This window comes from Neoarius graeffei, chromosome 14 (assembly GCF_027579695.1).
Source record: "Neoarius graeffei isolate fNeoGra1 chromosome 14, fNeoGra1.pri, whole genome shotgun sequence".
Classification (NCBI taxonomy): Eukaryota; Metazoa; Chordata; class Actinopteri; order Siluriformes; family Ariidae; genus Neoarius; species Neoarius graeffei.
Window position 1 is genome coordinate 26,161,440 of NC_083582.1, and position 13,691 is coordinate 26,175,130.

The 13,691-nt window shown below is 44.1% G+C and overlaps 2 protein-coding genes across 4 annotated transcripts in view; one reads left to right on the forward strand and one right to left on the reverse strand.

The window, feature by feature from the left end:
• The window catches only part of p4ha1a (prolyl 4-hydroxylase, alpha polypeptide I a), a 111,993-nt gene extending 110,148 nt beyond the window's left edge, over nucleotides 1-1,845 (forward strand). For all 3 annotated transcript variants that reach the window (XM_060939480.1, XM_060939481.1, XM_060939479.1), the window contains one exon: nucleotides 735-1,845. In XM_060939480.1, the coding sequence (XP_060795463.1) occupies nucleotides 735-805 (71 nt within the window). In that variant the 3' untranslated portion in view covers nucleotides 806-1,845. The remainder of the gene's footprint in view (nucleotides 1-734) is intronic.
• On the reverse strand, nucleotides 1,838-8,683 carry arg1 (arginase 1). The gene is given in 9 exon segments (XM_060939482.1): nucleotides 1,838-2,350; nucleotides 2,352-2,488; nucleotides 2,650-2,786; nucleotides 2,905-3,009; nucleotides 3,143-3,237; nucleotides 3,673-3,832; nucleotides 3,956-4,130; nucleotides 8,356-8,428; nucleotides 8,534-8,683. Coding segments are annotated over 9 exon segments (1,062 nt in total). The 5' UTR covers nucleotides 8,621-8,683; the 3' UTR covers nucleotides 1,838-2,257.
• Nucleotides 8,684-13,691: the final 5,008 nt, after the last annotated feature.

The window sequence follows — 13,691 nt, forward strand, 5'->3', positions numbered from 1 at the left end:
TTTTGTTCAAGTATATTACCTTTATCTGTAGGCATTGTATCAAAAGGGTGAAATGTTTGTTTAAATTTGTTGAGAAAAGTCTACAATTTCCATGGAACGTACTTATTTTTTCATATGACTGTACATGAAACAAAGGGCAACCCAGAAGTACGTATAAATAAATAATGTGATGTACCGCGAAACCACCAGAATCTTAAAGAAAAATGTGATACAAATTTTTGGTCATACCGCCTGGCACTACTCCATGTTGATTTTTTTTTTTCTCTCTAATATTGCATAATCATTAATATGTCATGAAACAAATTGAGTGAGAAAAGCTCTTGCCCTCTTGTTTTTCGGAACAGACAGCAAAGTTTGTCGTTGACCCTTACGTTTGAGATCATTTGAAACGATTCCTCTTGTTAAACACCATAAACCGCACTCGCTATGAGCCCATTTGAAGTCAGCATGGCAGATGAAATGCAGCAGCCGAAAATTACCATGAAGAATCACTAAGTACAGTTTAACATGACTTCCTGTTTCAGAAGGAAATACACCAACATACAAACTCAAATTATAGCTATGGGGACTTTAATGTATTACAGGGCAGTGTTTTCTTGTCCTTTATTTATTTATTTATTTATTTATTTATTTATTTATTATTTTTAAATCACATCTCATCTTTAGAACATTATCTCAAGACCTTTCTCTTGGCATGGTTCTTTGCTGAACAGTCTTTCTCTGTCTTTATGTAGTTTCAAACAAGTGGATCCATGAAAGAGGTCAGGAGTTCAGAAGACCCTGTAGCCTTCATAAGACAGACTGATGAGAATCTTCCTCATCCTGCTTGTGTCCACTCTGTGGTTTAAAGACCTATGAGATACTCCTAATTGAATCCCCAGTCCCACCCACATTTGCCTTTGTCAACCTAGGTCTGTCATGTTTTATGTTTTATTTAAATGTGTGTCTGCCAGCAGATGCCATTGGTGCCTTTTATCATTGCTCAAAATAGCTGCAGAGAAGAACTGTCACTTATGACACTCCATCTTTCCAGATCTTAATATAGCTGAGGTACTCTAGGGAAAATCTCAAACTTCAGGACAGCATCCACATGGTACCAGATTTTATTGAGCTCACAAAAATAAGACATTTCAAACGTAAACCTATTTCATCTCAACATTTCTTGTGTAAAAAGACTACTCTGGAGTCCTGAAGTTGGATTATAGCTACAAGTGTGATAAATTCTTTTAGCTGAGGCAATGGAGTACTTTGCAATACCTTTCTCTCTGTGCGTGCGCGCATACGCACATGTTTGTGTGTGTCTGTCTCTCTCACTCACACACGCACCAGTCTGATGCCAGGGCATTGTATAAGGCTTCACTTGCACTGAGGTCATTCACACAGGGGCAAACAGATTGTCATGTTTAAAATCAAAGGTACACTGTATATTTGAGGTCTCTTTCCTCAAGTGAAACCAGGATTTAAAAAAGAATAAAGTGCCCAAGAAATACTCGTTATATAAATCTTTTGTTGCAAACAGCGTATGAAATGCACTAAAACTAGTTTTCTTGTACTATTGACCATTACAGTGGCTCACACCAGGGTTTGCTAGCAGAGAAGGAAAGGATGTATTAGCATTTTGTCATCTCAAAATCTTTCTCTTTGTACTAATGGTGAGACTGTAACATGACTCCAGTTACATTCTCTTACTCCTGTTATCTGATAAAGAAATGAAAGCCTCTATTTATGCATCATTTCACATTTTTTCACTCCAGTGATATAAGATTTGTGGTCAAATGCTGTATCAGTGTGTGAACGTTGTTTACTACAGTACAAAAATAAAGAATTTGCTGATCTGTTTGTTTATATGCTTTTATTCTGTTAGTTTTGCACCAGGTCTATCACCAGTGAAACACCACAAAAGAAATACACACACTCATATGGGTAATTGAATAAAAACAAGTAATAAAAATGATTATTTCATATTGTTATGCTTCTAGGATTCTCGGTGATCTGTCTGTCTATCCGAGATTCTTTTTAGCACTGTCTCAAAGAGTCGTCATTGAAGGTTTGTAGGTTTTATAGTTGAATTGATGGCATTCTTTTAATTGAACCAAACAGGGTCAAGGTCACAACAAAGCCAGATGTCTGAAATAGCTTTTCTTCAATAGCGTGCCTCCTGTTTAAAGTATATTTTAGGGGTGTTTCAGGCATTAAAAAAATTGTCACAAGACAGATTAAACTTAGTGGTGGTGGAGGCTTCTCTGCTGACACTGTGTCAAGTTTGTGTTCTGTATGAATTGAGCAGGTTTCCAGGAAGAAATCTGAATATGGTGATTTTGCACTTATGGGTCTGGGATTTTGTAATTGGCTGGGTGTGATCCTTCACGCGCTCGTCCAAAACAGCTTAATATGAGATCCACAGCCACGTTGGCTGTGAAGTGAGCCTCTTCTTTTCTTTTGGCTTGCTTTGGGTTCACCTCTACGACATCAATAGCAGACAAGAGCCCTGTTTGTGAAACACTAAAGGTTGGGTCGGTTCTTGGCACTACATTTCCATTTCTCAACATTGCACCCAAGACTTAAAGGCTAGTAGGTATTGCATGTCTACTTAATTAATTAGACAAGTATATGAATAATGTTCAGTGCAAATCAGTAGGTTTCTCTCACCTGTTTGACGCAGATATTCAGTAATGTAGATGCCTTCTCTGTATGTCAGGCCTCCTATCACGGGGGTCCCTGTGGCTGGTGCCACTGAGGGGTCCAGAGCGTCAATGTCATAACTCAGGTGGATGGGTTTTTTTATCCTGTTTGTCAAAGAATGGTTTTATAATTGATATGAGATGTGGAATCAGGTGTACTATAATTTGAACATAGATATCATTTGTAAAACCCTTTATTTATATGTTGTAAATTAATACTTACTTTGAAAACATGTGATCACATATCTGTTCCATAACGCTGGCAATTCCAAGACTATCTACCTCTGTCATAGAGAAACTCTTAATACCCAGGTGTTTCAGGATGTGACTGCAATATAACACATTATAGGATACGGTATATGTCCATTCTTAGAACTTTAAAAAAATTGAATGAACATGCGTCTCCTTTCAGAGTCAAATATTAACATTTCCTCTCTAACTGTAATTGGTTAAGTACTTACTGTTCTTCTGGATCTACATCTCGGAGTCCAATGTACACTACATCTTTTGCTGCTATGCAAGGTGTGATCCATGAGAAGTTTGGCATGACAGGAATCTGAAGGAGACAGAAAGACAAATATTTTTATATAAATATCCTCTGTATGTATATAGTATCTGTATGTTAGTTATAAATTTAACAACTAACAAGTGTCCATAGCAGGGGTCAAGGCACAATGAGGTACATTGAACTCTATATATCTAGATATACAATGGGAGTTTCTGTAACAGCTCTTAGTCCAGATAAAATGATCTTACCAAGAGCTGCATTGGGACTATACAGTAAAACAGTACTAGGCCATTATTGTCATATTGTAGGACCACATGCATAATAGAGCAAAGCCCTGTAACTATACTGCAGAATACAGCCTTGATGAACACATTTCACATAGATTTCTGGTATGTGTCATGTAGCTTACTATTATTAACACAGATGGTGTATTAGCCCAGATACACTGAATAAAAATACTTTCTCCAAAATGCTGTGAATCACCTTAGTGCACAGCTCATGGATGAGGTAGGACAAGGGCTGCCCGTGGATGTTTCCTGTTGGACTGGTTAGAGGTGTGTTGATGTCAGCATGGGCATCAACCCACACTACACTCAGCTCAGGTCTGCAGACTGCATGACCATGGATTGAACCAATTGCTAAACTATAGGAGTCAACCAAAACAGACACTGTAACAAGCCTGCAATAGAGTCATTGTTAAAATGCTGTATGAATAATGTCCTTTCTTCAAAGTGCATTCAGTTTGTGACTTATGAACTTGCTGAACCTGTGATCTCCTCCAAGCATCACGCAGGTGTGGCCATCATTTTTAACTCTCTGCACAGCAGCAGCAAGCTGTTTGTTGGCAAGACCAACTGCCCGGGGTTGCTTTGTCCTCCCAATGGGTTCATCGTTGGACACCTCTTCAAATATTAAATTACCATAATCCTTTACCATACAACCTGAAAGAGACAATCTGAGCCAGATTATTTTTTGATACACTCTCCAACCACTTTATTAGGAATACTAATGCAATTATCCAATCAGCCAATCATGTGGCAGTAGTAAAATGCAGTGTCATACAGATACAGGTCAATAGAGTAACTTCAATTAATGTTCACATCAAACATCAGCATGTGGGAAAAGATGATCTTGGTGACCTTGACTGGGGTGCCAAATATGCACCAACAACTAAATGTTTCAGAAACTGCTGATCTCCTGGAATATTCATGCAAAACAGTCTCTTGAGTTTGCATAGAGTGATGGGGGGAGGGACATGCAGTGAGTGGCAGTTCTGTGAGTAGAACTGTGAAGCTTCACACTGACAGGACAGCGATAGTAACTCAAATAACCACTCAACAACCACGTTGAGCAGAAAAGCATCTCAGGGCACGCAACATGATGGATCATGAGGCAAATGGGCTAGAACACCAGAAACCCCCATTATGGTCTACTCCTGCCAGCCAAGAACTGCATCCCAGGCTACAATTGGCAAAGACTCACCCAAACTGGATACTACACTCTGCTCAGGTCTGCAGACTGCATGACCATGGATCAAACCAATTGCTAAACTATAGGAGTCAACCAAAACAGACACTATAACAAGCCTGCAATACAGTCATTGTTAAAATGCTGTATGAATAATGTCTTTTTTTCCAAATTGCATTCAGTTTGTGACTTATGAACTTGCTAAACAACAACTAAATGTTTCAGAAACTGCTGATCTCCTGGAATATTCATGCAAAACAGTCTCTTGAGTTTGCATAGAGTGATGGGGGGGGGACATGCAGTGAGTGGCAGTTCTGTGAGTAGAACTGTGAAGCTTCACACTGATAGGACAGCGATAGTAACTCAAATAACCACTCAACAACCACGTTGAGCAGAAAAGCATCTCAGGGCACACAACATGATGGATCATGAGGCAAATGGGCTAGAACATGCATATAGCCCCACCCCATGTGCAGCCTCGCCCCATTCCCAAGGCTGCAGCTGGGTGTACGTAACACCTCTCTACTCATTTTATTTCTTATTCTGTGAATAAAATGTTCTATGAAATTAGTTTTTATTTTACATGCAAGAGAAATAACTCGTCATGCTTTATGAAAGGTGGCTTAGTTGTCGGCTGCGTAACAACTAACCCTGCAATATAGAGGTTGTACTTAAGCCTAGCTAGCACTTGCTGTGAGCTTGTCAAAACTACACTGCTACATTGTAGGCAACAAAATGGTGATTAAAGTAATACAAGTTTAGCTTTTGTTTTACAGACACAGCTCCTTCACTGCGGGGGGGGGGACTTTCATGACCTGAAAACACTCTTTGGCACAAATTTCTTCAAAACTCTGAGGAATCTGTCTGAATTTTGGTGGGAAATTGAGGCTAGGAAATGTTGGAATGTAGCCAGAAGTTATGGAGTCACAGGAGTGCCATAAAAATCTGTAAAATAATAAGAAAATAAAAGAATAAGAAAATGAATGCTTTTCTTTATTGCTTTTTTTTTGTTTGCTTGAGGGGCCAAGCTGTTGGAATGAGATCATTTGAGATAATAACATCATGAGATAATCAATAATAAGAAATTATTGAACACAGAAACTGAACACTGTCAGAGTACCATATAAAAGACTAAAACTATAAAAGAATAAGAGCAGATAATGGCCAGCATACACACAGAGGAAACAAATCCTCTACTTCCCTCATCATTCAAACTGCTGCCACATTCACACTGTGCAAAGCAGGATTCCTGTGTGCTGGAACTGACTACTCAGCCTGGGCAAGAAGGCCCGCCCACAGCCAGTTGATTGACAACTTGGCCACTTAAGCAAATGAAAAAGCATCTATCTATCTATCTGTATTTATTTTGTATTCTTTTTATTTTGGTTTATTTTCTTATATCTGTTTCCGGTCGAGAGTACACCATGCACATTTTGGCTGCTGCTTCTCATTGGAGCTTTTTATTTTATTTTCCCTTTTGTTTTTCTTTTTTTGTGTTTGTGTAGTTTGATGTTTGTTTGTTTTTGTTTGAGTTGTTTGAGCCGGTTGTGGTGTAGCTCCGGACCCGGTTTTGGGCGTCGGTTCCCTCCAGGCTTTGGTTCGCCGTGGGTGATGCCTGTGCTCCTCACCTATGGACTGCAGTGAGCTCATTGCTCTTTAACATTGGGGTTGTCCAGCGCTCTGTGCTGTGGTGCTTTTGTGCTTGGTGCGGTGTTCCGAGCGATGTTTCTTGGTAGTGTCGCCGTGGCTGTGCAGGTGGTTTGGGACATACCAGTGCTCTGCGTGGCAGTGCTTCTGTGCTCGCTTTGTGGATCCATGGTGCGGTGTTCCGGGCGATGTTACCCGCCAGCGGCTGTGCAGGCGGTGTGGGACTTTTTTTTGTGTGCTTTTTGGTGGGACTGTGGCTGCTGCACCATTGGAATGACATCCTGACCTTCTTTTGGTGGACTTTTTTTTTTCCTTTTTTTTCCCTTTCCTTATAATTGTAAAGCGACCTTGGGTACGAGAAAGGCGCTATATAAATTTAACATTATTATTATTATTATTATTATGCAGATTTATTATTGGGGCGGCACGGTGGTGTAGTGGTTAGCGCTGTCGCCTCACAGCAAGAAGGTCCGGGTTTGAGCCCCGTGGCCGGCAAGGGCCTTTCTGTGCGGAGTTTGCATGTTCTCCCCATATCCGCGTGGGTTTCCTCCGGGTGCTCCGGTTTCCTCCACAGTCCATAGACATGCAGGTTAGGTTAACTGGTGACTCTAAATTGACCATAGGTGTGAATGGTTGTCTGTGTCTATGTGTCAGCCCTGTGATGACCTGGCGACTTGTCCAGGGTGTACCCTGCCTTTCGCCCGTAGTCAGCTGGGATAGGCTCCAGCTTGCCTGCAACCCTGTAGAACAGGATAAAGCGGCTAGAGAAGATGAGATTTATTATTTTTATAGCACTCCTATGACTCCATAAGAAGCACATGCTTCTTGACCTTGTGTAACAAAATGTGCTCATTTTTGCCCTGCATTACAATGTTCCCTCAGTGTATACAATGTATATTCTCAGAACTTCACACATAGGGTGGCACGGTGGTGTAGTGGTTAGCACTGTCACCTCACAGCAAAAGGGTTCTGGATTCGAGCCCAGTGGCCGACGGGGACCTTTCTGTGCAGAGTTTGCATGTTCTCCCTGTGTCCGCGTGGGTTTCCTCCAGGTGCTCCGGTTTCCCCCACAATTCAAAGACATGCAGGTTAGGTTAACTGGTGTCTCTAAATTGACTGTAGGTGTGAATGTGAGTGTGAATGGTTGTGTGTCTCTATGTGTCAGCCCTGCAATGATCTGGCAACTTGTCCAGGGTGTACCCCGCCTCTTGCCCATAGTCAGCTGGGATAGGCTCCAGCTTGCCCACAACCTTGCAAAGGATAAGCTGTTACGGATGATGGATAACTAGATGGACTTCACACACACGCCCCTATGTGGGTGTTGCAAGGTCAGGAACTTCTGTCCTATCAGATCCCATCTCATGTCTCATTTACACGTCAGACAAAAAAGTTAAACCAGACAGCAAGGTCTCTATCATATTTCAAGCCTTCTAATCTTGCACATGTGTAAACGCATGAGCCTTCTGTTCACATATATAAATGGACATTTTAGTGTTTATTACCCTATACGGAGAAATAAATGGCTTGCACATGGTGCAGTGTTCTTAACTGCAGTGATGAATGAAGATGGAATGGATGTGATCAGAGAGGTTTGGGGTTCAATCCAACTGAACTGCAGTTACATTTCTAATTGGGGGGTCAAGAGGAACTGTAATAATAATATATGATCGGTGGCATTATGCCAGTCTTGAATTTGTTTGCAGTGAATGATGAGAGTTTTGAGGATTTTATTGCACTGTTCTGGATAGTCACGTTTTAATGAAGAAACCATTTGAATCAGGTTTTACAATGCAACACTGCCATCAATACTCTGCTCTTCTTAAGGTATCATAAACACCTTCATTTGTCTTTAGTCAGTATGTCCATTGCAACAAAACGGTGTGTGTTCTCTGAAACAGAGTAGTTTAATAAGTACAGTAAGACATTCTTTAAATCTCAAACATTGGACATTTTATTTGTATTTAGGTTTACAACACAGTTGTTTGCTTGTTTATTTGCTTTGCAATATTTTTTTTATTTGAATTTAAATTTCCAGGATAGTAAAAGTGTTACCTTGGCTTTCAAGTTTCTTCACCAGTCCAGCTTCCCGAATCACATCTGGTCCCAGCTGGACACCATCCCTGGGCTGCAAGACACTTAACATTATTTCTAATCTAATTTATTATCCACAGGGAAATCAAGAGCTCAGTAGTGTCCAGTGGCTTTTATTTCCCAGTACACGAGAGCTCACCTGTCCTTTAGAAAAAGGTGCTCCAATTATCCCGACAGAGTGGAGGTCTCTTCGGAATATCCTGAAGGCGATGTTTAAAATCCTCATGGAGATGCTGTTTCCGCTCCGCTCTTTAAACACCTCTGGAGAGATGCACAGCGGCGGCGCACGCGCTCCACGAACCGATCCATCTCTTATATGGCGCATTACTTCAGGCGTGTCTATTAACCGGAAGGTGGAGTTACCTTTTTTTGTATATTCTATTAAAATCCCACAAGGATTTGTTTAATTAGAACTACCTAAAAAAAACAAAAAAAAAAACACCTGGAGCAGTTGGACAACAACCTGGACACCTCAACCCATGTAGCCGCTGTTCATTCACTCCCCCACAGCCTTCTGGTCTAGGGAATCGAGCCAGCGACCTTTTGGTCCTAAAGCTGCTTCTCTAACTTCTCTAGCCATTTCGACCTTCAGCAGCCTGTGAGGACACCAGTTAAAGTGCATATCCTGGACCAATTTCTTTTTTTTTCTTTTCTTTTTTATATGAAAGTATGTACCTGGGGCGGCATGGTGGCGTAGTGGTTAGCGCTGTCGCCTCACAGCAAGAAGGTCTGGGTTCGAGTCCTGTGGCCGGCGAGGGCCTTTCTGTGCGGAGTTTGCATGTTCTCCCTGTGTCCGTGTGGGTTTCCTCCAGGTGCTCCGGTTTCCCCCAAAGACATGTAGGTTAGGTTAACTGGTGACTCTAAATTGACCGTAGGTGTGAATGGTTGGTGTCTATGTGTCAGCCCTGTGATGACCTGGCGACTTGTCTGGGGTGTGCCCCGCCTTTCGCCCGTGGTCGGCTGGGATAGGCTCCAGCTTGCCTGCGACCCTGTAGAACAGGATAAAGCGGCTAGAGATAATGAAATGAGAATGTCCCTTTACACACTCATCCAGAAGGGTAATTTTTCACAAGGCCATCTGTCTACAGCAGAAAAAAAAAAATGTCTGGAAAAAACCCAAGGGAGTCTGGAGCCAGATTTGTGACGTCACCTGCGGAACCGCCAGCAGGCTGAGAGAACTTGCATGGTTTCAGTGCACAGCCTGTGTAGACCAAGTTTAGCAGCTAGCGATTTTGCGTTGAAATATGGAATTGTCACCTTCAGGTTCTAAACCCATGGATTCATGTATCAATGCTCATCTATCTATTGTTACATAAATCATATTTTTTCTCATTACTATTATGTATTTATATATTTCTTCATTTAGAAGAGTACTGGCTACTGTAGGAGAAAGATTTCATAAGCTACACACATGGAATCGGCTAAGCGGGGTTGTATATACATTTAATGTGTTTGTCAGGTCCCAAGATCTCAAGCCCTGACACGCATATCCCTTGATACATGTGAAGTAAAATGTAAAGAAAATGTGACCCTTGGGCGCTGTGTGAGACAGCTGTCTCTCCAGTAGCTCTGTAGTTTTTAGCTTTTTAAACTTCTTTTTTTTCCACCTTTTTACTTTTCTGCTCTTCTTACGAAGACATAGTGTGTTTTTCTTCATATCCCATGGATATTTTTAACTTTAATACGCAACCAGGAGCCAGTTTTCTCACTTATTCGAGAGAGGAGCTGCTGGCCCTGAAAACAATGGGACAAGCCAGGATACGACACCCCATCCCGGCCGAGCTGAGGAGGAAACCCAGGGGCTGCAAAGCCGAGGCTGAGCTAAAGGCTAGGCTAGCAGACAACCAGCGGCACTACAAACCATCCATTCCCTCCGTTATCATGGGGAATGTGAACTCACTGCCGAATAAGGTCGACGAGCTATCCGCACTGAACAACCAGCGGGTTTACCGGGAGAGCAGCTTATTTATTTTTACGGAGACATGGCTAACACAGGGTGGCACGGTAGTGTAGTGGTTAGCACTGTCGCCTCACAGCAAGAAGGTCCAGGTTCGAGCCCCGTGGCCGGCGAGGGCCTTTCTGTGTGGAGTTTGCATGTTCTCCCAGTGTCCGCGTGGGTTTGCTCCGGTTTCCCCCACAGTCCAAAGACATGCAGGTTAGGTTAACTGGTGACTCTAAATTGACCATAGGTGTGAAATGTGAGTGTGAATGGTTATCTGTGTCTATGTGTCAACCCTGTGATGACCTGGCGACTTGTCCAGGGTGTACCCTGCCTTTCGCCCGTAGTCAGCTGGGATAGGCTCCAGCTTGCCTGCGACCCTGTAGAACAGGATGAAGCGGCTAGAGATAATGAGATGAGATGAGATGGCTAACACACCTTGTACCGGATGCTAATGTGGACCTGTGGGGATTCACTGCTGTGAGAGCCGACAGAGACACTAAAACATGTGGGAAAGGCAAAGGTGGGGGACTCATCATTTATGTGAACAACCGCTGGTGTAACCCGGGACATTTCTCTGTAAAGACAGTCTTCTGTTGCCTGGACTTGGAGCTGCTAGCATCACCATCTGTGTTTATATCCCTCCGAGGGCAGACGCAGACGCTGCATGTGAGGGGATTCATTCTATCACAGCAAGGCTGCAGACACAGCACCCTGAGGCATTCATGATAATTTCTGGGGAATTTAAACACGCTACTTTGGAGTCTACTTTGGCTGCTTTTTACCAGGCTGCGGACTGTCTTTTTAATTTCCCTGAGGGAACCCTTCCAAAGGGATCCATAAAGTTTTATCTAATCTAATCTAATCTAAGTAAGTGTATTATCGCCCAGCGCTTTCGTGTTGTTTACTTTTGTGTGTGTCAATAAATAACATTATCTGTGTACCACACAAACACAGGAACACCTAATTTATAGTCTCTCTTATTTCTTACCCTGGCAACAGTCAACTTGTGAATCGCCAATTTTCTTGGTCTTTTTCTCGGCTCTGCTTTGGTCCTCAGCTTCCGGGAGTCTGGCATGAAGTGCTCCCATTTCTCTCTCGTTGTCCGGTCTTTTGGAAAACGATGAGTACTAATCCCATCAAGATTGGTGTTGCTACACCCTCCTACAATACATCTGTTAACTATTTTAATAATTACATGATAACTGTTAGGGTTTTGCTGGGATTCAAACCTGGTTCACTGGTGTGATAATCCAGCAAACCCCCACTAGGCCACCAGGGGGATGACCCAAATGCAGAGGCGTGAGGCGGAAGTAGAAAAAGTATCAAAAGGTTTATTTACAATATTTACAAAAAATCCAAAAAGTATAATCCAAAATGCTCAGAAGATCTTAAGGGAAAAAATAAAAAATCCAAAAGTTCAAAGTCAATACAAAAGCCAAAAAAACTAGAAAAGGCAAAAATACCAAACGCTCAGAAGATTCACAAAGTCAAAAAACAAAATCCACAAAGTCCAAAAGAAAGCAAAAATACAAAGAACACAAGGACATGGATGAGGAAATCGGAACAGAGGTAACTGGAGCTTAAACATAACAGCACAAAGACTCCGTGACAAGACGACTGAACTCAGGGGGTATAAATACACAAAATAAATTGGAAACAGGTGACACTAATGAAAACAGGCAATCAACACCAACCCAAAACACAGGACACAGTGGCGACCTCTAGAGTCCAAAACATAGACAAAAAACAGGAAATAACAGCGGCCTCTAGAGGCCAAAACAGTCCCAGTCCTAACAGGACCCCCCCCCAGGAGCGTCTCCTGACGTTCCCAGGGCGATCCGGATGGGCCGAATGGAAGTCCCGACACAGTTCTTTATCTAAGACATTCCGAGCGGGAACCCAGCAGCGCTCCTCAGGACCATAGCCCTCCCAGTCCACAAGATATTGCAGCCCGCCACGGACCCGGCGGGAGTCAAGCAGGCGATGCACGGTGAACACAGTCTGACCCTGGAAGATGCGGGGGGGTGGGGGGTTCCTAGGGGCAGGGGCATACGTGGACGTCAGTACGGGCCGCAACAGGGAAACATGGAAAGTGGGGTTGATCCTCAGAGTCCGGGGCAACTGGAGCCGGTAGGAGACAGGGTTCACCCTGCGCACCACCTTGAAGGGGCCAATGTAGCGAGGAGCCAGCTTGCGGTTCTCCACCCGCAGCGGAAGGTCCTTAGTGGACAGACAAACCCACTGCCCAGGGCGGAAAGCGTGGGCAGGTGTTCTATGGCGGTTGGCCTGAGTCTGGCTGGTTCTGGAGGTCTGGATGAGGGTCTTCCTGACCTTGCTCCAGGTCTTGTGACACCGTCTCACATATTGGTTGACCGAGGGCACCCCCGCGTCCTCCTCCTGGTCCGGGAACAGAGGTGGCTGGAACCCAAATTGGCACTGGAATGGTGACAGCTTGGTGGCCGATGACTGCAGGGTGTTGTGGGCGTACTCTGCCCATGGCAGCCAGGTGCTCCACGATGTCGGGTTATCCATAGCCAGGCCTCGCAGGGTGGTTTCCAGGTCCTGGTTGAGCCTCTCCGTCTGACCATTGGACTGTGGGTGAAACCCAGAGGAGAGGCTGGCAGTGGCTCCGATGACCTTGCAGAACCCGTGCCACACTCGGGAGGAGAACTGGGGCCCTCGGTCTGAGACGATGTCCTGTGGGAGACCAAAGACTCGGAAGACATGATTAAAAATAAGTTTCGCTGTTTCAAGAGCAGAAGGGAGTTTGCACAGTGGTATGAAGTGGCAGGCCTTCGAGAATCTGTCGACTAAAACCAAAATGACAGTGTTACCTTGAGACTCAGGGAGACCCGTGATGAAGTCGACTGCCACGTGGGACCAGGGACGCCGGGGAATGGTCAGAGGATGCAGGAGACCCTGGGGACACTGTCGCGGGTTCTTGGTTCTGGTGCAGACCTCACAGGACAGGACAAATGACCTTACTTCCTTCTCCATGTTAGGCCACCAGAAGCGTCTTTTCAGGAAGTCCAGGGTCCTCCGAGCTCCCGGGTGGGCGGTGAGAGGGGAAGAGTGACCCCACTGGAGAACCTTGGCCCGGGCTTGATGTGGGACGTACAAGAGGCCCGGTGGCCCCGTCCCAGGATCGGGGTCCTGGCGTTGGGCTCGTCGGACGGCCTCCTCAATACCCCAGCGGACAGGGGCCACAATCCGGGACACAGGGATGATAGGCCCGACTTCACTCTCCCTGTTAGTGGCAGAGAACAGCCTGGACAGTGCGTCAGGTTTGGTGTTCTTGGAGCTGGGACGGTACGAGAGGGTGAAGTCAAACCGACTGAAAAACAGGGCCCACCTA